Source organism: Thermobia domestica, chromosome 10 (assembly GCF_964235325.1).
Source record: "Thermobia domestica chromosome 10, izTheDome1.hap1.1, whole genome shotgun sequence".
Lineage (NCBI taxonomy): Eukaryota > Metazoa > Arthropoda > Insecta > Zygentoma > Lepismatidae > Thermobia > Thermobia domestica.
The window spans coordinates 111,959,035-111,986,441 of record NC_137463.1 but is presented as its reverse complement, the minus strand read 5'-3'; the positions used below and the strand labels follow the sequence as shown (position 1 = coordinate 111,986,441).

The window sequence follows — 27,407 nt, the reverse complement described above, 5'->3', positions numbered from 1 at the left end:
TCATATTAATACATATTAGTTCTAGGGCACCTAATAGTAGACATTTTTTTTATTGAAATGGGCCCTAAACTTATTTTTGTTTTATTTACCTTTCGTGTGCTGTTTTATTTATGTAATGTAGTGAATCTGTTTGATGCTTCATTTATAATTTCATGTTCGTATCATATATGGAGTAAAAAAATTTTGTCTTAAAATGGGCCCCCATCGAACGGCGGAGACCTTGCCTGGGGGAGGGCAGTTGCCCGATACCCCTCAAAAAGTTACGGCCCTGGGTGTAACAACAATAGGGAGGAAATAAAATGTGTCACCAAATTTAGTACCCTCAAACCTTTTTTCTATCCCCTACTTAATAATAGATTAATAATAATAATAATAATAATAATAATAATAATAACATATTGGATTTTGAGTTTAGGGCCGCTTCCAGCAGCGAGACTTTATGAGAAGTCAACCTACAGCTTAACGTAGGCCCCCAAATTACATGAGCTCCTGCTGGGAATCGATCCGAGTCTCCCACGCTAAAGACGCATATAATAAAAATAATAATAATAATAATAATAATAATAATAATAATAATAATAATAATAATAATAATAATAATAATAATAATAATAATAATAATAATATGAACTACGTTCTGGTAGTGATGGAGGAGGTATTAGGGCTGATAATGATCTCTTGGACTCTAGAACTCCGGATTTACTATCAGGATTACGAAAATCTTACAGATTGATGCAAGCAGTGATTTACACTAAGGAGGAATTACACTGGGATATATAGAAAAAGTTTTACACTTTTACACCTTCTTATTTTTGGATAAATTAGAAAGTTGTCCGTTACCTCCTTGTGATACATACACTACAAAAGCGTACAGCAAGAATGGCTGAACAATTACAAAATGAAAAAAAAAAGTAAGAGCATCGAGTGGGATTCGAACGAGGTTCAAAAGTCTAAATCCGCACAAAAAAAAAGCAAGAACTTAGCACGCATGGCTATCGAGATAACTGTGAAGTTTTATTCCCATTTTATGGATAGAGAACGAATTTGTTAACAACTCCTCTTCCCCTTTTTTAACGAATATTGTGATCGAAAACCGTGTGTGCTTTGCAACCAAGTTTTCTGCATTTACCAATTACTATGATGTTCTAAATGGATCATTACATTGAGTTATAAAAAGAGAATTGAGTATTTCAAACAGCAAACTGTGAGCTGTGTTCGGAAGTCTCGTTATTTTTTTCCCCTTTGACTTCCAATACCATTACGTCGTCTGCGCTGTTGCCAAACCTACAATTTTAAGGGACTTAGAAAAATTAGGTCATTCATTTATATTTTGGAGAAATGTACAAAGCGAAATTTTACGATAGTAATGTCATTCGTGGCCAAGAATGGTAGATTCAATGACACGACACCTATATTAGAATGAAGCTGATTCTAAAACATATCGCTCAAGATTTTCATTATTATCTCTTCAACTTTAAGGAGATTAAACAATTTTTTTTTTCAAAATTCAGAATTGTATTTCTAATAATGTGTCCCTTTGAATTGGGATCGTATAAGTCTTACCACCGAGGGCAAGGTGCTGTTAACAACTATGACAAACATGTGAAAGTGGTCGCTTCAAGTATGACTAACTGACCAGAGAGTGATGTGGACTTCATGTGGAACGATCTCCAGTGAAAAAGCACATCTTCTAACGGAAGTTATGATAAGAAATGTGTACCCCTAAAACGAGATTTACCTGCCATTATTTGTAAGTGTTAAACAACTTATATACTTACCAAAATTACCATATCTGTTAGTTGCTTTGCAATTGATTACTAGAAAAGAACGGTGAGTGATGTGAAAATCCTTAAAAAGTGCTTTTCTTATTTCAATAAAATAACACCTTTGTACTGGCTATCATTTATTTAGGTATAAATACATGTTTGTGTTTCACCTGTGATACAAATGTTACGCAGTACTACGTTTGAGAAACCAAACGCCAATGTATTTGAAGGAAAGCTGAATTCCTTACAATAAAATATTATGGTTGATTTCAAAATGATAATATGTGAATGAAATAAAATTATGGATTTGGTGGCAGAGGTTGTTGTGCCAATGGGATCGTTAGGCATCCTTTCAAAGTGCAAGCAGCGATGCCTTTCTCGGTGCAGTGGCAGTCATTGCAATCTATCTTGAACGTTTCTCCTGGAGTGCAGTTCGTTCTTTTGTCAATCCCTGCTGGTGCAGGAGCAGGGCGAATTAACGGCTGTCTCGCTGGAGCATCTTCCGTTGATTCTGAAAAAAGGAAGCAATCCTTCAGTATTATATGCATAACTAATACGAATATTGTGCATTATAGAAGGTGAATTAGATAATTATAATACCAAACTTTTTTTTTTTTTGCTCTACTGTAAGTCTGCACTTTCAGTAAAATTGATTGCGAATAAATACGAACTTCGAAGTCAATTACATCTCCGACTACCTAGTTATTACCTGTGCCTCCACCATGTAAAATTACTTTGATAAGGTAGTAAATAGAACAATTGAATTAGTTCATACAAAAAGGGCTTCAGTCACCAAAATGGCGAAATAGTATTAAGAGGCCTCATCACTGCGAAATTAAAATACCGCTAATTTTACAGTAAATAACTTACGTTATATCTTCAAATAGGTATAAGATAATCCAAAAGTAGAACAAGACCTCCGTAGACAATATTATTTTGCGTGAGATACCGTTATCATCACTCATTTATCTGCTTTCGATTTCCAGCCATTTAGAAAAATCGGCATTTATTTTCGCGTTTCTAAATAACTGCAAACGGAAAGCTACTAGGTGACTCGTGATAACGGTACCTCATGCACAATAACATCGTCTAGGGAGGTCTTGATCCACTTTTCGATTATCTTTTATCTATTTGAATATATCATATAATTACTGTAAAATTAGCGGTATTTTAATTTCGCAGTGATAGGGACTCTTAACAACGGATTTTTGTTCCTATTAGGTACACCCATATTGAGCTTCAGAAATGGTAGATAATGGTAGATCTATCCAGAACATAATATTATAAGAAACGCTCCTGGCTCGCCTTTCGTGCTACTGTAACTACACTGAAAAGTGTACTTTATAATTTTTAGCCCTGATCTGGAAGAAATTAGCCTTTTCATCAATTTATAAAACACAAACCATTTATAAGTCCTTTTATGAACAATTTCTTGAACGATACGAATATTACGCAATACTACGTTTGAGAAACCAAACGTCAGTGTATTTGCATGAAAGCTGAATTTCTTACAATAAAATGTTTTGGTTGATTTCAAAATCATAGCATGCCAATAAAATAAATTGATAAATTGTAGCAGTTATTCATCTCTGAAATTAATATCCATTATAATTATATTCATGTCGAAGTTTAAAATAAGTGAGTTCGACAGTGTCTTGTCCTATTTGTCCTATTATTATTCTACTTACCCCTATGACTTTTTAAAATTATTTTTCCCTTTTATATGCATCTACTGAAAATTATTGTCAATAGTTTGATTCAAGCATAGATTTACTAGCAGTACACAATTAAGACTATGGAGAACAATAGATATTAGCAATTGGAGATATAATGTAAAATTCTACAATATTCTTTCTTTCATTCATTTTAATATCCGACGATTATGCGCTTTAGGCGAAGGGAGGCAAGGATTAAAGCAAATGAATGGTAATGGAAGGTTTAGTGGAATGAGAAATTATGAGGAAACAGGAATACCCCGAGAAAGCCCACGAACGCGCTGTTGTCCACCACAAAATTACTTGTCCAGGAATCGAACCAGGGACCATACACACCAGAGGTAAGCACTCTATCACTAAATTCGCAGAGCTTCCACTGTAAGGCACAAGTAAAGTACCATTACAGATAGTAACATAAGTAGCTTTAGAAGTGTGAGTTAAAATGAAATGAGTGTTATATTCTTTTTAATCTTTGTGGGCCTAATTTGCATGTGTTTTAAAAAATACGTATTATACAAGTAACCTACTTACTTTGTAGTGTCAATTGTGTTGAAACATTGCGGCTCAAATTTTTAGCAACTTTTACTCAATTTGGAGTGTTTCCGTCTCTCATTTAGCGACTTTTTGCGTTAGCAATTTGACAAACATTGACCCAGAATTTAACCCTTAAGGAAAACAAAGGTAGATACCTAGGTACCGATCTGCTGAATCAAAAGGTAGAATCCACTTAGAGCTATATTCAATCAAAAAGAGGACGACTTCTTAATTACTATACAATAGATGTGAGTTTAGTATAGTTCATTTTAGCATAGAACATAAATTTCTAAATTATATTGCACAGTAATTGCAATATAATGTAAGTATTAAAAACTAAGAAGTACAGCATAACATGATTTAGTTTAAGAAATTACAGTGACAAAGATTAGTCCGGTGGCCCGTACCTTTTTTTTTTTTTTTTAATTATTCTTTCTGCATAATTGAGTGGTCTCTGCCATTCAAAAAAGACTATGACAAGCAGCCATACTAGCGCCATTATATAATTGGATTCCTTTTATTATTATTTATATATTTATTTTTATGTTGGTACTATCTGGATCAAACCTCTTCACGTTAGAGGCGTGTCCCCTTCCGTTGCTCTAGCCAGTGTTGCGTTGCCGCATACGATCTTCATAATCCTCGATTATAGAATTTACGCTAATATGCTCGAAAAGATTATTGTTCTTGGAGACTTCTTTCCGACACCACATGAAAGATATCGTTTTTCTGAACATGTACGAGAAAAATCACATTCATAGGTCAAGTGGTTCAGCTTTTCTTACATTTCTTTTGTTTACATGTTAAGTCATATATACCCCAGACATCATATATCACGCAGCTGTATATGTATAAACAAACTTCGAAACAAGAGTCCACGTTGAAGATAAAACCCACACAACCAGATTGCCTTTCAATAACTGGAGAAACGAATAACCATGTATCACCCTCAGTCTGAATGTTTACTTTGGGGTGTGCAGTCGAAGAAAATTTCGGTGTAGTTTTTAGGTAGAGTCGTTGTAGTGTTTCTTTGTAGCGAAGATTAGATTAAACTATATTCTTTGCGTTTCACTATGTCCCTTAGTAAACCATAAGTAAGACATGTAGTACAAGTAAGACTGATTGTTCTAGTGGGTACGGTAGTAAAGTTCGGAAAGTAGTGTTCAGTGTTTATTCTTTTTTCACAAGTTACAATCTGAAGATAGCCGAAGAGATCTCGACTTTTCCAAATGCCAAGAACTAACTGCAGAGACGTGTTCCATAAGTGTGTCGACTGTTTCACGTATATGTAGGGAAGTTAAGAAAGCAAAATTACAAGGTGTCCTAAAATTATTTGTTTCCCCAAGAAAACACATAAATATTGCTAAAGAATCACAAAATTAGATGACTTCGAAAAAGATATCTCCCGTCGTACAGTGTTCGAATTTTATGACAAGGGCGAATTTCCGAGTGTCAAAAAAATTACAAGTGCACTTCAAGAAAAAATATCGTATACTGGTTCGGCTTCGTCAACAAAAAGATTATTGAAACAGTTAGGCTTCCGTCATCGCAGAACTAATGATGGCCGAAAATTTCTTATGGAACGGGAGAATATCGTTGCGGCAAGATTGAAGTTCCTGCGAAGAATGCATAATATTAGAGCATCGGGAGATACACAACCTATATTCTATTTAGATGAAACATGGGTCAATCAAAATCACACTGTCAAATTTGTTTGGCAGGATTCATCGAGAAATGGAGGACTTAAATTACCCATAGGTAAAGGTAGTAAGTAGACTCATTATTTGTCACGTGAGGTCAGAAAAAAACACGTTTCCTTCATGATAGCAAATGGGTGTTTAGGTCAAAGTCGTCTGGAGATTATCACCAGCAAATGACCTCAGATTCATTTCGAGACTGGTTTTTAAACAGATTTTTAAATTATTTAGAGGAAGGCAACATAATTTTTATGGACAGTGCTCCGTATCATTCGGTCTGATAAATAAAATTCCTAACTCGTCTACAAAAAAAGCAAGATATTATGCATTGGTTGGAACAGAACGACATTCCCTTCTCCCCCTCAGAAACGAAAACAGAACTCCTGGAAAAAGTGCTACTTTTTAAGAACAGCAGAAGATATATGAATTGGATCAACTTGCGATCGAAAGAGGACACGAAATTAACCAACTTCCCCCATACCACTGCCAATACAATGCAATTGAGCTTATTTGGGCTCAAGTAAAACGTGAAGTGGCGCGGAAAACACTAATTTTAAGATTTCGGACGTAGAAAATCTAGTTACCGAAGTACTCGATAAAGTGACTCGTGAACAGTGGGCTGCTTGTGTTAAACATGCAGAAAAACTGCTAGATGATGATTTTGTGAAAGAAATAGGACGCGAAGAAATTTTAGAACCAATAATAATAAATATGACCGAAAGTAGTGATAGTGGCGACAGCGAGGATGAGGATGAGGACGAACCATTAGCTTCGCCTCTGGATTAGTAGAAAACATGGTTAAAAGTATGCTTTATTTTACTATTGTTTCTTATTGTTGTCAATTATTATATATTTGTAGAATCAAAATTATTTACTGATGTATGTTATTTGCGACTGTATAATATAATTTGCACGCGTGAAGAGAAGTGGCAATCTGACAACATCGCCTTCGCATTTCATTGGCTCTCATCAAGCGTCAAGAGTTTGAGCCAGACAGTAGCATAGTAGATAGTGTTGTCTACAATTATATAGTTTATTTGGCAGCCGCTAGAGCGGTACACGGGCTAAACTTGTACTGCCATCTTGTATCGCAGCTAAGAACTATTTGGAGAATATTGGTAGCATTTAGAATACTAGTTCGAGCATCACGTCAAACGTGGAGTGATAAGTCATTCGTAAATACGTTGTGATCTTGTAGAGGTCTGCACGGGCTCGGGCCGAACCCATCGGCTTAAACCCGACATGGCCCGCGGACCGGACTCGGGCCTAAAAAGCATATATCACTTCGGGCCCATTCTCCGGCCGTAATTTTTTAAATATACAACCATATTTCTCGGGTTTATTCGGGCCTAACTTAGTAAATATACTGTACTTCGATATTTATTGGATCATTCTTTCTGGAGAACTTTTAAAGCCAACTGCAAAATTAAACCTCTAATTGCTGTAAATAAAAATAAAATTTTGCGTTAATTATTATTTTTTTGTAATTCAGCCTTATTTCGGGCTCATTTGATTATTACACGATCTCGAGCCTAAATGTTAAAACATATTTCGGACTCAGGTCGAGCCTCATATTATAAATTCACGGGCCGAACTGGGCCCGGGCTAAAAATTCCGGCCCTTGCAGATCTCTATCTTGACCCCAACGGGGTCCACGCCCGAAAACTTTGTAACTCTCTTGAAAAAAAAATGTACTTGTGTTTTGTAAGTACCAAAGATACACTCACGGGTCTCTATCCTCCAATCTAGCGACTCGACACACATACATTTTTATAATAAAACTATAGGCTCGCTACTGTACTTATTTAGCAGAGAAAACGGTAATATTTTGGACTGCTGCACGGTGCGATTTCTTGAGAAATTAAGTAGTTTGCCAGCTTATAAATGTTGTAAAATTGTCAGCCTTGATACATTTCTTTAGAAATATTACACGACAAATCATCTTAATGAAACGTATTCGAAAGCAGAAGTATAAAATAGTTGATTTGGAAATGCTACTTCGGTAATGTTCTCTGCAGAATATCATGAGTTAATTTCATCTGTATTACTTATAATCTACTGTATTAAATGAATTAGTGACCTATTATACTTCAACATGTACTGATATAAATATTTAATGAAAAAGAATGGAATTCATTTTCGACTTCAGACATCCTCCTCTCGCAATAGAAATTTCTGGATGTTCACCTGGATTTCCCTTTTTTTGTTGAAGCGAGGTGTCCCTTTTCAGCATCGAGGTTGTATGAAACCCGGACATGCAGCTTTAAAGTAGAATCTGAACCACCGTAGTGCATTCAACACTCTTCCACCGGGATTCAAAGTTGGGAACGTCTGAGCTTGCGATTAGATTCAATTTTCAAAGTTCGATATAATTGCATCATGCACTCTAGGTCCATTTTAATTAAGTACATTGTATTCCAATTTAACATACGAATCCCTGCAACATTTACAAAACTATACTTATTTAACAGAGAAATACTTGCTGTTGAGTAAAGATTTGACTTTATACTAGTCATCTGTACTATCTCTTTTCTGATTATCATTTCTCGTGAGAATACATGTGTCAGTACTTAAAAATTGCTTATCTTTTTTCCATTGTAGAATAACCCGTTAGATACTACATAAACATGGTGTCTTTTATTTTTGAACCCCTTCCACCAAACCTTGAAACCCTGCCAACGAAAGTTTCTGGAGTTATTCTTAGGACGTAGATTCTTGCTAAGACATATTTCAAAAATTATATAGGTGTGTATATATATATTTATCAACCGGTGAAATGAGTTGAAAAACGGGATTAACTTTCCATCCGACAGACCTAACTCTGAAAAGTTGGACTTTGGGAAAAGATGCGAAATTTACTTTGGTAACACCACCTTTCATTCAGTCACTCTTCAAATCATGTACGTATATTAGTGTTGAAGCCTTTCCACACAACCATGCTTTGTTTCTAAATTTTAGCACAACTTTAATGTTTTGATTTGATCTTCTTTCGTATCCGCTTCAACTTTTATTTACATTTCATTCATCGCTCTTAAATGTTTGATTCACATATGTAAACCATTAAAGAAATTTTTCTCATATCTCAAATTTCTTTAACTCTTTGACTGTCATATTGACTGACCAATGCAATGTTCCGCAGCTTAATGCTGGAAATCTACACTCAAGAAAGACCTCAATGCTGATCTAGTTGCTAATGCACATGGCTTTGATTCATAGGTTCCCTGGTTCGATTCTCGGTGGTAGAGATTTGAAGCATGTGAATGCATTATGGTAGTTCGGAATCCAACTTAAACTGTAAGTCCATGTCTCAAACAGTTTCAGTCCTGTAAGAGGCGCTAAGCTCCAATTCAGCTAACTAATCTACACTTAAAAAAGAGAAATCTTTGAAGCCTATATGGATTTCAGAAACCTATCTAGAAAAAGTAGTCTAATCCACATGCAAACCAACATCTGAAATATTTCTTATGAGGCTATTGTGACGTTTCTTTGAAACAGCAAACCATAGAAACAATTTGACCAATTGCACACTGATAATGCAGTCATTGTTTAACAAGGAATTTGAACCACAATTTACTTTGTGAAATCATATATCGAATATGGAGGGAAGATAACGGTTTTGCTAAAGGTTCATCAAATTGCACTCTAATGGTTTGAGGTTCCAGAAAGATATTTAGACAGGATTGGAGCTTGAAAACTCGTCTATGAGTGACTTTTAGGAAGAAGGAACTCATTCTATATATGATAAATCGACAAAAATTAGAATGGCACTATTGACTCCAGTGGAACTAGACCCTTCGTCGCGTAGGCACTTGCCACCATTCACCAATGCATAAACTTCGCTCCCCATCACTTTGCCGATGTTACGAGAAATACTTAAGGTAACATTGTCTCTTCAAATCCTTTTACAGAACAAGTACTTATTCTTTATAAAAATTTTCTCCGCATTGAGACTTCCCAAACCATCCTGCGGAATGCGTATCTCGTATTTGAGTAAATCAAATGGAATTTGCAGTTTTGCGTTCATTGACGGTTTGCATTCTTTAGGGAGTTGAGGACTTTGATAGTTATAATTAGTATAATGAATTACAAATTTCAAACACTGATATATATTCAGTAGTCTTTTGCACGGCTGGACTTACCTTAAACTTCACACATTTCTTTTAAGAACAATTATAAATTTTAAGCCACTATAAATCGTCTTTGAAACCATTTCGAAATTTAAAGAGAAAATATCCTAACTATTAGCAAAGTTGGTTTTATATGGACGAAATAAAAACAAACCTGCAGATTGTGAAGTCACGTCTCTTTTCGGTTTAGTACCCACTGGTGGTACTCCAGCTGCTGTACCACCGCTAGATGTTGAAACTGCTCCTGGAGGGCCACCCGCTATGCAGGCCTTCTGAGTACACAGACCGAGACCTCTTGACGTGCAGCGGCATGTGTTACAGTCCTTTTTGTACGTAGTGCCTGGACTGCATTTGTCCAAATTAACTGAAAGAGAAATAAATAATTATAGCTGTTTCGATGGAAAATTTAATAGACTATTTGGTAAAATAATTACAATCAATCAGTGGTGTAAGTAGAAATTTGTCAAACAGGTTGAAAATCAGCGTATAGATAGATACGAGGAGCCGCAAATGTCATGGCAACTATATCTTTTAAAACAAGAAGAGAAACGAAGCAAGAAATTCTGAATATGCAAATGGAAGGTTAGTACGCATGTACGGAATTTGATTAATATAATTATCCCTATCAGGATATAGAACGAGAAAAAATGAGTACAGCAAATCATACGTTTCATAGGTTTTACTTCGAATTACAAAATACAAACTATGAAAAGTACAATTACAATTATCTGTAAAGACCAGAAGCACATACCAGTGGCATGTTTGAAGTAATCTTCACAAGAATGTACCACATACTCCCACCGATGTGAAATCGCCGAATACTCGTTGCCATAGTATGAGCGAATCTTCTTAATTCACGATTCACTGCTGTAGCAATGTCTTCATATGTTCAAAAGCATGTTCCAAGTAATAGTTCTTTCAGTTTTGGTATGAGATCGAAATTGCAAGGTCATAAGTCTTGGAAATAGGTAGATCTTCGAGTGTCTCCCATCCCCATCGCTCTAGAAATTTTTCCATACACGGTGCGTGCCATATGAGCTGTCGCGTTGTCATGAAGGATGTTGCATCATCTGCAAGTTCATGGTGTTTCTCCCGAACATTCCGACTTAGGTATTGCCGCTTGCAGGAAAGTGCGGAAATAGTACAGTACGTTCGCGGTCAGGCCATGTGACGTTACAATGGGGTTATGGTTCTGCCATCTAGTGGGGTCTTTGGGAAACCACTTCGAAAGACTATAGATGTCACTGGTATGTTTTTCTGAGCTTTACGCGCAATTCTAATTGTACTAGTAATGGATTGTAATGTTTTAATTTCTGGTAAAACAGGAATGAAACGAACAAACCGGTTGTACCGGTACTCATTTTTCTCTTATGGGGATAGTTATTTTGATACAACTCCCTACATGTAACGTTTACATATCAACTAACCTTCCATTTGCATATTTCATAATGTCTTGCTTCGTTCCCATTTTCGTAAAAAAAAAAAAAAAAAGAAACAAATTGCCATGACTTTCGCGGTGACTTGCGTAAACAGATTTAGATATAGATATATGGTAAGTATATTTTTCCATAATCTTCAAGATGGAAGTGTTTAAGCCCCTTGCGTGAGCCATTGCAATTAATACTTGGTAAGTCACTATATATAACATTTTAGACAGAAATGTGTTGAAAATCCGTCAGCTGAACCATAGCAATCATCTATGGTAATTTTTAACTGTTAACTCTATGGCCTATGGAATCCGGAGGTTTAAGCACTTACAAAAGCTCTCCATTCACTTCTGTCCTTAGCCAACTGGATCTAGGATCTACTTTGTATTACTATTTCTGCGAGATTCATCTGCGCCTAGATACTCTAATGGTCTTTATCCGATTGGATTTCCAGTTAAATTTCTTAAAGCCTTTTCTACTTTCTTCCATTCTGACTACATGATCTGCCCACCTGAGCCTCCTAGACTTAATTATCCTAACAATGGTAGGGAAATGGTATAAATTATAGTTTCTCATTATGAAGTTTCCGCCATCCAATAAAACTCCTAGTAATTGCATTCAAATATACAACGATATATGAAATATAAATAAAAAAAATAACAATTATAAAGGCTTAATGAGTTCCGGATTTTTTTATTCTTATCCATACTCCTGGTTAAAAGTAATACACATTAATGCATAATTTACATATAAAGAGAAATAAAGTACAGCTCACAGATGACGAGAAGAACCCTAAAACAGGGGAAGCGGGGAAAGGTCAACGACACGGTCAAATCCATTTTCGGTTTTTGAGGTGTGGTCTATACTTAGATGTCGTCTACTACTCCGGGTAGTTATATGTGTGCTATTCCGTGGTGTCATTTGAAACCCCTGTGTGAAAAGTGGGCGAGCCCATACCTACGTCACACTACTTCTGCTAGAGTTCTTCTCATCATCTGAGAGCTGTAATTAGCTAGATATTTTACTCATGCAGTAATGTATTTTCTTTCACATCTTGTAAGGAAAGAGTTTCGGAGTGCCAAGATTATCAATATATTGTCCATAGGCGGCGCCACAGTGGGTGCAGTGGGCACAGCTGCACCCACATTAACTTCGATTTTTAGATTTCCTACAATAATCCTTTGTATTTTGTATATTTATTGTTTGCTATGTTTCAATATATTTGAGTGACTTCTTAAGTCTCTCATAAGTTAGTTGTTTCATAGTTGTTTCATACAGTGTTTTTCTAGTTTATATATATATATATATATATATATATATATATATATATATATATATATATATATATATATATATATATATATATATATAAGTGAAACTTAGGGATTATTTTTGACATTTTAAAAGGTTCAGTATTGCAGAGCGTACTGGCAACAATGTTAGGATGTATTGTCTCTTCCCGGCCTGCACCCACATTACCAAAATCCTGGCGCCGCCTATGATCTTGTCTCTATATGGATGCTGTTGTGCAGACCCCCTTTTTAATAAGGCTTGGGACGCATTCTTTCGATACTGTCCTTTGCTTTCTTATCATTTTGAATAACATAAATAAACGTAAGATACTGTACTCCTGTTAAATACTTTCGGCAAAAGTTTCTTTGAGCAATATATCATAAATCCATCAATTAACTATAAGCAATATTTTTGTTCTTCAAAAAATCAAAGTATTAGTATTTAACATTCCATAGAAAATGGAATACTTACATGTGGAAGCTGATTCAACTACAACGACGGTAGCAACTACCAACAAAATGCAGATTTCCTTCATGTCTGTAAGGTATCTGTAGAAACGATAATAGTAATAATAATAATAAAATCATTAAACAATCATTTATAACAACAGAAAATAATATATTATAGTATAGTTACAATGTATATAAGAGAATTGCCAACTAAGCAGGTTATAAGTCCCTTTGGCAGAAGGTTAAAATATAAAACAAAGAAAATACATGCGTTGTCAATGCGAAAGCACGGGCAAGCATTTCTACATCTTGCGGAACGAATCAAAAAAGAGAGGGAAAAAAAGAAGAAAGAAAAGGAAAAGGAGATATAACACTGATTCTAATATTTTAATTTTTGTATTTAATTTATTTTTTATTTATTTATTTATTTCGTTTTATTAGATTGTGTAATTTTATTGTACGAGGGTATATCTTCTTTCAACCTCCATTAAGTCAACATAGGAGAACAATGTGAGATGATGAAACAATGATAAGACAAAAATTTTCATACGAGTATGACATCTCCCATTCCCAGCTTCCTATTTAATTCCCATCCGTGGTGGCTGTGATAGAGCGTTCACGTCTGGCGAGTGAAGTCACTGGTTCGATCCCAGTTCGCATCAAACGGTCTTTGTGCTGGGCAAATACCGTTTATATGTGTGTTCTTGGGGATCTCTCGTTTCCTTCCACTTTCTTAATTTCAGAATTCCGTATTTCTTTCATTAATGAACGTAGGTGAAGCATAGCCTAAGAAAACCTGCGGTGAAATTATTTTAAGTAAGTTGAAATTAATTGATCTAAAATCAAATAGGAAGAAATGTTTAATAACCTATGGCTATGCTCTACAAGACAAAGAAAACATGATTGTGAAAGAATTTGTGAAATGGGACTAGAGAGGAAATAGAAGAATCTCCCCCCCCCCAAAAAAAAATCCACGGACACGATGCTATCCAAACTTACGCGGCCTGGGGTCGAGCCAGAGACCCCTTGCATCAGAAGTAAGCGCTGTACCCTACTTTTTAAAATTGTTATTCAACACTTTCTTTCTTATATTGTTGAAGTTTTCTCGGAATCGACTTGGGTACGAAAATAGAAACATCTAGGGGAGTTAAAAAATGATCATCGTCATCAGACGGACTCGGATTTGCGACGGATTTCTCTTCACTATCAGGGGGCGCGGTTGCTCAGTGGTAGAGCGTTCACCTCCGGTGCTTGGGGTCCCTGGTTCGATCCCAGCTCGCGCCGTGTGGACCTTGTGGTGGACAAACACCGTGCTCGTGGGTTTTCTCGGGGTTCTCCCGTTTCCTCCCACTTTCTTCATTCCACCGTTTCACTCATCTCTCATCATCACCGTCTCCTTTAGCCTAACCGGCATAACCGTGGGACGTAAAACTTAAAAGATTTCATTTTTTTTTCTCTTCACTATTGTCAGTTTAATCCCTCAAACCTGTCCACTACACTACACCAGCACTAAACTACTGTGCCTCCCTTGGCTAGTCCAAGTACCAACAAGTAAAACCAACAAGCTGTTTATATTCGGTATTCATCACTTTTAACATATATTGTTGTTGCTTCACAATTCCGATATATCTGGTTCGAATCACGCAGTTGGTCACACTAAATTTGTTCAAGGACTTTTCCTGAGTCAGATCATACAGTTGCTGCGATTTAATCTCTACCTTTAGATTCTCTGACTTATTCTCTTAATGTTTCTATCAAAGTTGCATTGTTTATTGCATTCTTGTAGTTTGCAATAGTTTATCAATTATGGTTGGACTAAATCTAATAATGAAACTGATCTTATGTGGAATTGAATCATGCTGAAAACAGCTGAGCTGTTTGAAATGCATTTCTTAAATATAGTTATCACCTACCTCAAACTTGGTTTTCATCACGTCATTTTCATTAAGGCAGGAGTAAAGGTGGATCTGAAAAGGTAGGGGGACGGTAGGTAGCGGCATGACGTAATACCGTTCTCCCTGCCTATCTTTGCCCATTGTAATATTTTAGAAACTGGAAGGACGCCGTACATATTTTTTCGAGGTGGGGGCACGGCAAGCCCCGCATTCCCCCTTACTTTTACACCTGGATTAAGGGGAATAAGGAGTTCAAAATTTATCCTTTGAAACCTTTTACTTCACAAGCTCGTCAAGTAGGAAGGTGAAACTCAATATAGTCTATAAACTCCTCATTAAGAATAACTAGATATTTGTCACAATGTTTCTAGAAATTCCTGTTTTTCGGGAGAAGAGGCATTTTCTATATGTATTTCGACACATTAAAAGTGACGTTGTTTGTTGTTTGCAATTGCATCACGGGAAAATAGCCGCAAAGTTTGAGTTGAGTATTGGAACGCAGAATACTTAGTAAATTTCTTACCTTGAGCTATTCTTTTATCATATCATTTTGATAAAGAACATATTTTAACGGGACACACTGAGAAAAAATGTGTATGTGGCGTACGTAAAATCGTATGTTACATTTGTAAATCCTGTAGTTTTTTTTAACTTAACGTACAGCAAACGTATAACTGAAAACACATGTTTTATAATACTTTCTGTATAAATGTTCAATCTGTACGTACTTTCCGTATGAAACAATATAGGTGGTCAGGATCTCACATACAAATGGACGTATATCACATATAGCTAACAAAGTAACATACACATATGTATGTGATATAAGGAAGACCGTTAGATATCAGACATCGTGCAACGGCATGATGTAACATCTAAAGGCAGTGTCTATGTAGCATACGGATAACGTATGCTCCATACTGATTTCTGTAGGATTCCATATATTAGTATAATATACTGCTGTCCGGAGAACGGATTTTTTTCAATGTAGAGGGTTCAAAATATATGCCATAAATCAAGCATCTCGTGGGTTTGTATCATTTCTTCTTCATTGAAATTCATATCCTAAGAGAGGAAGAATGTTCAAATATTTCCATAAATATTTTCTTCCCATACCAAGAATGGTAATTTCAGATAGTAAATAAATAAAATGCATATTTATCTCTTATATATGTTAGAAAATAAAGAGACAAATAACTTTAAATATCAGAAATGGTTATTCAAACTCATCGTTAGTAATGACTTCTGCCACAGGCTTAAAAAAAATAATATCTCACCACAACGGAAGGAAGATCGTTATCTAAACACAAAAGTTTCCTGTTTATATTCAGTAAAAGTTCCGCTGACATTATTATTTTCAGGAAGTATTGTAAGATAATTTCCACAGTTACTTAACTAACGAACATTATTTATGTTCTTAGAAACAAAAGTAATTGTTTTTTTCAAATCCTGGATTACAGGTCGGACAATAACATCCTTAGCAAACCGCAAAAACCTATTGCATTATCTCTCTATTATAGGAACAGGACACTTATTCCTGGCCATTACTAGAGAAACTAGTTGTTCAGTTTTCCTCCACTGTATTTAGTATATCCTTCTTCAATATTCCAATACTTCAATCTATTATCCTTACTAAAGCTTCAATTCGAGATTTTCATGCCTGCCTTTTTATTCCACAAGTAAAACGAACTGATCATTTCGTCCCAGTCCAATTCCAGGTTTCCATACTCCTCTTTTTAAATAAGGACAATAAAATGGTCATCTTGTTCCTACTCTACTTACTTAACTACTCTATTTATTAATATGTGAGTTAGAATCTGCCTTTAGTCATGACAATCAAGAAAAGAAAGAGGAGAAACAGTCTTCCAATTGAATATAATCATTAATAAACAAATTAGATAGAAAGGAACTTAACACATTAACAAATTATCGGCAAAGATCAATATTAGAAATGTAAACAGAAATTGGACAACGAGGAAACATCTATCTATATCATTCATTTAAGTTTAGCGTCTCCTTTTAGCACCGTGACTATATGAGACGTGGACCTACAAATTAAGGTGAAATCTGAGTTACCGTAATGCGTTCAAATTTCAAAGCTCTCCTACCAGGAATCAACATCTTTTTATATATCACTTACGATAGTAGAAACGAATTTAGAAACATTTCACGTTCATAGTCCAATTCGAAGTGCAGCCAAACTGATCATCGTTAAGGACAGGTGTGTTCCTACTTGTCGAGTATAGTTGTGTGTATGAGCCACAGTTTATGTCTGCAATGCCAGGATGACACCACCAAACGCCTACTGTGCAATTAAGCAATTTCGAGTGTGGCACAGTGATCCCAATCTGAAACGCTATAAAATCCCATCGCGAGAAGCAAAACGTCCTATTTTCCATCTGAATTCCCCATGTTGTACTTCTACTACTACTACTACTACTACTACTAATAATAATAATAATAATAATAATAATAATAATAATAATAATAATAATAATAATAATAATAATAATAATAATAATAATAATAATAATAAAATATGAAAATGAAACTTTGTAGGCCTATGTCATGTGTAACTTCCTTTTAATTTGCGGATAAAGTTATTAATAAATTTCGATCTTCCATAAATATAAAATAGTTTGTAAATAATTATTTTTCTTAATCGAGAATAATATTATTGTCTTATGTTATTAGAAATGCACTCCACACATTTCCATCACACCTTATACTACGCAGAATCATAAAGAAAAGTTTTGTTCTCCACACATTTCATGCGGAATGTTTGGAAATTAATTGTCTGTCGTTTGATATTTTATTTCCTTTAATTGTTCTTTGTTTTGTTTTCTTTCTTTAAATATCGGAGCGCAAATTTCGTTTCTTGCTGCTTAATTTTTAAGAATCACATATGATTAAGGCACTCATCACTAGCATATATTGCCAATAATACAGAAAATACTCCAGACTAAAAGTTAATAACACTGACATCACTGATGCCTCATTATTTCTACTTTCTGCTCGTACAGTTTATTTTATTTGTTTATTTTTTGGGTTAAACATATAGTGAAAAATATCATCTATGTTTCCAATTTTGAAGAAAATTTCCTTTATCCTATTTAAAAAAATATGCCCTTAAGGCTAAGGGAGACGGATGATTAAAGCTTGTTAATGGTGATAGAAGAGTTGATTTTCAGTTTAACGTCCCTTTCAGCAGCAAGGCTATATGAGACGGGACCTACTGATTAACGTGGAATCCGCACTACATGAGCTCCTACTGGGAATGATGATGAAAGAATTCGTGAAATGAGAATGTGGAAGGAAACGAGAGTACCCCGAGAAACCCCCGGACACGATGCTGTCCACCACAAGCTTACTTTTCGGTGATCGAAACAAGAACCTCACGCATGGGAGGTAAGTGCTCCACCATTGAGCCGCCGTGTTTTCTTTAATAAAGTACATAGAATAAAAGTATTTGAAATACATTGAACAATTAGTAGCTACAGTTTAATGTGATTTCAACATCTGGAAATTCTTCCGACAAAACACCTGACTTTTCTAAAAACAAGAAATGTATACATTCATCTCTCCTTCAATGAAGCAACGAATCGTTGTCAAGTCAATAAGAATAATATCTCTCATGGTAACAGGGCCGCCAATTTAATAATAATAATAATAATAATAATAATAATAATAATAATAATAATAATAATAATAATAATAATAATAATAATAATAATAATAATAATAATAATAATAATAATAATAATAAAGAATTCTTTCGCCTTGTGTTGAAGAAATAATGGGCAGAAGCACTAGTATTGTAATTGAGTTCCGTGTTCGGTCCTACATTATTTGTTTTCTTGCGACTAAATAAATCGAAAGAACTTGACTGGTTATTTTTTAAAACATATATTTATCTCAACAAATAACTTAAAGGTTTCAGGAAGAATCAGCCGAGCTATAGTCTGGTTCGATTCCCGATGGGTGAACATCGACCGCTCTAGAGTGATTCAGATCTCAGGTCTCATTCTATACCAGATGCACAAACAGAAACTTTTGTTGGAGGAAGAGGGAAGTCAAGATTAGTAGGAGTTCGGATTCGATGGATTCCCGGGAGTGTATCCCTGATGAAGACAAAAAGCAAGCATATTGTTTATAAAATGTTGCGTTGCAGCTGACGAAAGATGTAAACAATATATATCAATTAATGTGGTCGCGAGCTATTATTGATACTTTCGCAGTTATTCCTTGCAGGTTGAACGAAACGAATAACAAAACAAGAGTAAAGGAGGATGATATAATATCATGATGTAAAAGAAATGGGGATTATTTCCAGAGGATATCCATAGTCACAGTGTTTACACAACTCGTATGACTTGCGATCGAGGCTTTGATTTGATCTACCAGATACGAATCATCTTAACTCCACTCAACGTTCACTGCCACTCTTGACAATGGCTCATAATACAATCCGGACAATTTGCATTTTTAATATGAAAGACTTGATCTGTAGGCTTGCACTAGCAGATCGCACTTCAACTCATCTTTATACAATATTTAATAAGCTCTGTATTGTTTAAACATTTCGCAATATGCATTTTTATACCGGATATTTAAAAATACGTAAGCGGTTACATAGCTTCTAAAGTGAGACCTAATCTAGAATGAAATGAAATATTTAAGTTTTACGTCCCACGATTATGCCGGCTAGGCTAAAGGAGACGATGATGATGAGAAAAGGGCGAAATGGTGGGATGAAGAAAGTGGGTGGAAACGGGAAAACCCCGAGAAAACTTGTGCACACTGCGTTTGTCCACCACAAAGCTTACTTGGTGCAAGCTGAGATCGAACCAAGGACCCCATGCACCAGATGAGACTTAACATGTAACACCTCAATTTACTCAATATCAATAACACCTCAATAACAATACAATTTGGATTGCACCAATAATATATACATGAAAGAAGAACGTATTCACCTGATACAACAGCTACAAAAGTTGTTAGTAAGCACTCTGACTTTTGTTGATATAAACGAAGATCACCCACCTTCCGTGCTGCTGGAAGATTCAACCTAGTATGAAAATTGCATTCATTGTGGGTGGACCTTTTATAAACCAGTTGTTCATTGCCGCGTTTCTTGTAAGGATAAATTCCCATTAAACAGGTATTGTTTGGTAGGAAAATAAAATACAAGCCAATGAAACAGGCCGACACTTTCCTTCTTTCGCATGTTCTAACCTTTGTTTTTTTTTTTTTTAAGTGGATTACGTAATACACTGACATCACCAGAAAACCTCATAGCTTAACATACTACAACGGGTTATACTGTATATACTGTATATTTTCATTACTTGGAAGTTGGTCTTCTTCATGCAATATACAGTATGGAAAGTCTAAAGAGGTAACTGGGAAAAGGTAGGGCAGAATATAAATCTAAAACTTCTTTCAAGAGAATACTCGAATTTCTTGCATCGATAATATCCACATATTGTTCTTCAATATCTCTAAGAATTCGTTATAATGGTGTGTCTATTCAATGCACAATAAAGAATTCTTCCACTTTTCTCACTAACTTAACCTTCATTGGCGCCAGTGTGAATTCAGTTCTTTCCAAAGCTAGATAGCGTGAAATCTTTCACAAGGTCAGCGTGAATTCGCATTCGTTTTATAATTGAAATGCAAGTCCTGGTCATGGTAATTAACTAAATAAAAGGAAATAAGCTTCGACTGTTCTTTATTCGTGTATCTCTGTAATTGGAAAACGCAGTGTTTTCTTCTGTACTCGAAGAAAGAGTAGCGAATTGATGATTCTAGATGGGTGGTTAGAACATTCTTGCCGAAAAGCAATGCCAATTGTAAAGTCAAATTTAATGACACACAATTAAAATAAATTCGTGCAGGACTAGTCAATGATTTGCTTGTGTTATTTTAATGAGCTGTCCAGCATTTTGTCAACAATAACAACTAATCCCAGGTAGTATGACCTTGCTCTTCACGAGTGCAGTCTAATGGAAAGAAGTTCCTCTACAACAAACTTTCTTCAAATTTCCTCCTTAGAGCCACGATTCTATGCAGTAAACACAACTGAAAATATATCCAATATATGCAATTATGCAAGAAGAAATTTGAAAACGAAAGTGAAATGAAATTAAAACTTTGCGCTTAACGTCCCACGACTATGCCTATTAGGCTAAGGGATATGGATGATTAAAGCAAGTGAATAATGATGGAAGAATTGACGGAATGAAAACTTGGAAGGAACAATAGTACCCCAAAAGAAACACAGATGCGACGTTGTCCACTACAAACTGACTTGGTCGGATATCGAACCAGGGACTACACGCACCAGAGGTAAGTACTCAACCACTGAGCCACCGTGCCTCCGAAGTTTGAAAATATTCACTATAAATGGCATAGTATGTATTTAAGAAGCAATTTGTTCATTTCAAATTCATTCGTGTGCAATGTTTGCTGTGAGAAATGAATTTCCACTACACTACTGGGAGCTTTTAAATATTTCCTGTTATCAAACTTTCTCTATTGTCTTTCAAAATAAGTTTATAGGCCGAAAATGATTTTTCAAAATCAACTGAAGTGACTATACAATGGTACAGTTCTTGTAATATTTGTATATGCAATGGTACAAAGAAGTTCGTAAGAACTATCTGGCCAAATATTTACTGATCCCACACATGTATTGGTTAATTGATATGATCTTTTCACTCTTGGGTATGAGTAAAGCACCTTATCCACTTCTCTTTAACTCTTTTTCTTTTTTTTTTTTTTTTTTTTCAATGCATGTTCCGCCTGAGACAAAACTTCAAGAATTTGTTTTCTTACAAGTTTGACTAACTCGTACAATAATCTATCCTCAGATTCCATACGCATAAATGTTTCAACAAGCGTCGGAAACTGTACATGAATGATAGTAATATCTTGGTACCACTTTCTAATGCTAGAAAAGAGTATTCCAGAAAGAGGTAAAATATTAAACTTATTTAAAATGATTTGAATTTCAAATATATGCAGAAATATGCGAATAGGGACAGAATATGCACTAACGTTCAAAGTATACATTTGCATATGCAGATATGGATTTCCTTTTGAAATCCTTCCCCAACTGATCAGGGATAGACTGAGCCAGAAGGCAAATGTCCGGTGTGCTTTTCCCTATGTAGTATCCCCACAAAATGAAAATCTATTTAATAAAGAAAATAAAATGAATAAATTCCCTAAAATAATTATATTCATTTTCTGGAATATTATCTAAAAATAATTCGCGTATAGTATTTTGTGATAATTTATTAGTAGTAACTTTCCAAGGCACAAGTAAGGTTGGTTAACCTGAAGTAAAAATTCTATGCCCGGTTCCCCACAAGTGTCTTCTAGTCATCAAACACCAAACTAAAATATTACCTTTGTAAGTAAAAATACGTATATATATATATATATATATATATATATATATATATATATATATATATATATATGTGAAGCGTTCCGGGTAGTACAGGCAAACTTAACATGTAACCTGAACTCTTGGAAACCATATTTAAGGTATTTGATTAGTAATACCTAACTGCTTTGTGGTAGCCAGTTCTAGTGCTTATGCATATATTTGGGGAAGTCGTTCCTCTTTCTCTTAGAAAATAGTATCAACATAAATGGATGACTGTTTTCAGTATTCAGAGTGAATTTTCAGGAAAGAAGCTTTGTGAGTTCGGCATTACTATCAGAAACATTTCATATCGTAGACTATGAGATATTTGTAGCAACAGCCGTCCACAGATGATATAAACTTCTCTCCTCGATCAATTGTTTTCTTGGTTTGAATTGAGTTTAGCGTACTTTTAAGCAGCGAGGAAATATGAGACATGGATCTACAATTTAACATGGAACCCAATCCATATGAGTTCCCAGCAGGAATCGAACCAGGGTCTCCAGCATAAAACGCGTGTGCCATAATCACATAGTCACTAGTTAACTCTTCCCGGCCAATTACTATGGCGCCCTTCCAATATTTCTACCATCACTCTTTTCATAGTGCCGTCTCTATATATGTACCACGTGCTGCAGTGGCTGATAGAGCGTTCACCTCTGGTGCATGGGGTCGCTGGTTCGATCTTAGTTCGAACCAAATGAACTTTATGGTGTATAAACACTGTGTGCATGGGTTTCGTCGGGGTTCTCCAGTTTCCTCCCACTTTTTCATTCCACCGTGTCATTCATTTCTCATCATTACCGTCTCCTTTAGCCTAATAGGCGTAATGGTGGGACGTAAAACTCAAAGATTTCTATATATGTACACTCATGTGCAAAATGATTGTCGCATATCTATAACTGTCTTTTTGCTAGAATATAATTTGATAATGATTTTGCAGGGTACTTTTAATACTGATGCTATGTGTATAATCGTGAAATGTATATTTGTTTTAAATTTTATAGGGAAAGAATTATAAATACGGAAATTAGAATGAGTAAAACAGAATGTTGCTAAATGGACAAGAAAGTTTTATTTTCGTTTTATTGTTCTTATTTACTGTTCTTTTGACATGAAATTTACCACATACAGTACATGTCTTTGTTCATTATACGCATACTAACATTATAAGAAATATCGTGCGAATTCGTTATCAAATTATATTCCTATAACAACATATTTATAAACATGAGACAATAACTTTGGACATGAGTGTACGACTATCCGTTTCATGGAGCCAGTCCATCCCATCTGTGATTATTTCAGTTGAGAGTAGTCAGAAATTCTCTTTGAGTTTTAAAGTTCGTTTGTAACATCGAGGCTATATGAAGCGTGCTGCTTAGCTTAACGTGGAATTCATATTATCATGCATTAGGCGCCATTGAAAATTGAATCAGTGTTTTTCGCACTTGAGGAGCGGGCACTAAATATTTTATACCCTGTGTAATTAAGGTAACTCTTGACTAGATTGTGGTAACCTATATTTGCGGATATTCGTCTATGACTTTAATCTATCAATGTTTTTCTTTTTTCCTTTCCTTTTGTTTTCTGTTTTACTAAAGACTGACAATCCTATTACTAGAAATTGTTTTTTTTTTCTTTTTTTGGATCAAAAGGTCCAATATTATTCCACCCAAAAATTTTCTTGTATGCCTTATATCTGGAGAACTATATATATATCTATATATATATCTATATTTGGCTACACTATATACACACTATATATATATATAGTGTAGCCAAATCAAAACTATCACTTAACACAGTATGATGTTCTTATTTCGTAGAAAATTCGAAACCTCGATCTAGGGATCGTTCAAAAGTTTTGCGGCCCCAGATCCAAAAACTAAGTATTAGCCAAGATCAAAATTTTATGATCCACTTTTTGGATCATTCCTAAAATATTTGATAGTTTAGTTTGTTGCCCTCTAGGCTAAAGAACATAATGGGTGAATGAATTACGTATAATTACATGCATGATAAGAAAATAATAATAATGTCCATGTTGTGAAAGATATTCGAACATTTAAGAAAAGGTCTTGTGATCACTAGCCTAATGCCAGAACGTTCGACCAAGCTTGCCAACAATTAGGCTATATTAAATCAATTGAATTTTCTGAGTGGACGCAGTGGCTCATTGTTAAAAAGAGTTAATCTGTGATACTAACAAGGAACGCCTTGAGTGCGAGGTCGGAAGTGCAATCTCTAGTAAGGCTCATTTGAAACTGTAGTGTGAACAATGATGACAGGAAAAATATTAGCTGCTAATGGCTTACCATGTGCATCAGGAGGGCGATAGAAAATACGTGTCCGGGAGGTGCAGATATCAACCTTCTATGGGATATATGTATTGCACTTCACAAAATGGGCATTGTCGACATTCACAAAATGTTCAAAACAAACCATTAACTTATACCATGAACTCCGAATGAAAAATTACAACACAGTGATCACAAATGTTCGCACTATCAAGATCGAAGGCAAACTTCTTGGGATTTACAGGACGTTGAGCTAGGTATCTACTTTTAAAGATTGCATATAAAATCATATTGATATAACGGGGAGATGAGAACTGATGGGATGTGATGACACCCGTTACACCAACATGATTCTATATGCATTCTTTAAAAGTGGATACGTAGCTGAACGCCCTGAATAGTTTGCAACTCCCAAGAAATTCGCCTTCGATCTTGATGGTGCGAACATTTGTGATCATTGTGTCGCGTCATTTTTCATTCGGTGTTCATGGTGCAAGTAAATGGTTTGTTTTGAACATTTCGTGAATACCGATTATGTCCATTTTGTGAACTGTGTTACATCTATCCCATAGAAGGTTGATCTCTGCACCTCCCAGACACGTATTTTCTATCGTCCTCCTGATGTACATGGTGAGCCATTAGCAGCTTATATTTTTCCTGTCATAATTGTTCACACTACACTTTCAAATGAGCCTTACTAGAGATTGCACTTCCGACCTCGCACTCAAGGAGTTCCTTGTAAGAGTCTCTTATTGATGAGGGGAGATTTGTAGTTTTACAGTATTTATTCCACATTTCTCACTCTGATAAATCCTGAATCATCAACTCTCCTTTTTTCTTTTCTTTTTTTCTTTTTCTCTTCTTTTTCTTTTTTCACCTTTGCGTTATACACTGTAAACTTGTCTAATCGTGTATTATTTAACCCTTTCACTGTGGAAGGCGACGGAAAAAAATTTCCCTAACCTGCGAATGTCGATTATAGTCGACGTGTTAAAATTTGTCTGTATCTTGGTTTTGTCGATTGTAGTCGCCAAAGGTTTTTTGTGTGATTTCTATTGTTTATCGAAAACAATAGAACACAAACAAAAATGAACGGTACAACTTTGGCGACTACTCGGGACAAAGCCAAGATACGGACAAACAAATTTTAACACGTCGACTATAGTCGACATTCGCATGTTAAGGAAATTTGGTTCTGTCGACAAAAGTCGACTTCCTTTGTGAAAGGGTTAAGCTAAACAGAGCTTTGAATGAGACAGGAAGAAGTAAGCAAACGCTGCAGTACTTATGGTTCTTGACCTACCTCGTATCACTATCTTTTGTAAGCAGTACTGCTACTATAAAGGAAATAACACAGAATCGTGAACTTACCAAGAATTGAGCGTAGATTCCAGAAATCTCAGTTAATTCAACGGAAAGTGTCTCATTCCTTTCAAATTTCAGCTTTATATACAGTATGTTCTTTTCAATACAAAGTTCAGTCATAAATCTTTCAGTTAGAACTTTATTATTTGCTAATTTCAACGTTGAATTATGTTTTTACTTTAATTATGTTTGACACTATTACATAAGAAAAGCATTCTAATACAAATAACCTGGTGATAAAGGCAATTTGCAGTAAGAGATTTATTTTATAGAGGAAAAATTAGATTTCTTTTGAACTTTCCTTGTTACGTTGCTGGTCTTTGTAGATTCACGGCAGTTTTGAAGATCACATCAAACTGCTTTTCCTATTTTCGTGATTCAGAGCGGCATGAAGCAATCTACACCCTCCCAGCGCCCCGTAATACCCCCCCCCCCAAATTTCTTTATACACACACACCTGTACGGAAAAGGAATACTCCCCCAAATCCAATTGTATCAATCAGTATCATATAGGTTACTTATTACATCAAGTTAAAAAACTGTTTAGCGTTTAGGAAAGAAGGCAATATTCTTATTTATTTATTTCACTTCAAAATACGAATCGACCTCGTTCTCATGTACGGCTTCGAGAACAACATGAACTCATTGTTTCGGGCGGTGTTTCGATCAAAACAATTGCTAAAACACCCGCTCATACCTACCGTCCTGGAATTTTTCCTGTCGACGTGGTTTTAGTAACTCTTTCTCAGGCTATCAGCAGGTACAGATATTGACATCCGATGTTTGAAATGTAGACATCGCATTCGAAACGTCAGATGTCAATACCTTCACCTGGCTGATAGCTCGAGAAGAGTTACTAAAATAATATTTTTAGTGTGTAGATAGCGTTGTAAGTTGAATGAAAAACTTAAAAGCTTAACTGCTTCAAATTGGAATTGAAACTCAAAATTTTACATGCCTGGGCGTATTTAGGGAAGGGGGCTAAAATAAATGAAATATATTGCAGAATTTTTACATTTCAAGGAATAAATTTAGCAAAGCCCTCCCCTTCCCCCCTCCGAAACAAAATCGTAAATACCGGTACGCAATTGTCTGTAGGTTTATGATACCGACACAGAAAGTACAAAAATAAAACTTTTCTGTTTCAGGAAGTTCAATGCGGTTTTCAAATTTCGACTGTATGTATTCTTAAAACATCCACAATTTGGCACGTGAGTGGGTTTTTAAAACTGATAAACAAGAAAATCGTCAAAAAATAGTATTTTCCTGCTTTAGGGGGTTCCTATGTTGTTGTTTTTTTTAAACTAGACCTTATATTTGAAAGGTTCGTAACCCCCCCCCCCCCAACCTAAGATAAATTAAATTCAAATTATTTGTCTCTTTCGTGCATGACAAATCCTT

General features: G+C 35.3%; 1 protein-coding gene across 1 annotated transcript in view; it reads right to left on the bottom strand.

Moving 5' to 3' along the window:
* Nucleotides 1-1,886: 1,886 nt before the first annotated feature.
* LOC145661581 (uncharacterized) overlaps nt 1,887-27,407 on the bottom strand; it is a 79,167-nt gene continuing 53,646 nt past the window's right edge. The window contains exons 9-11 of the mRNA XM_081726899.1: nt 13,031-13,107; nt 9,994-10,203; nt 1,887-2,277 (exon numbers count right to left, since the gene is read on the bottom strand). Of these exons, the coding sequence (XP_081583025.1) occupies nt 2,066-2,277; nt 9,994-10,203; nt 13,031-13,107 (499 nt within the window). The 3' untranslated portion in view covers nt 1,887-2,065. The remainder of the gene's footprint in view (nt 2,278-9,993; nt 10,204-13,030; nt 13,108-27,407) is intronic.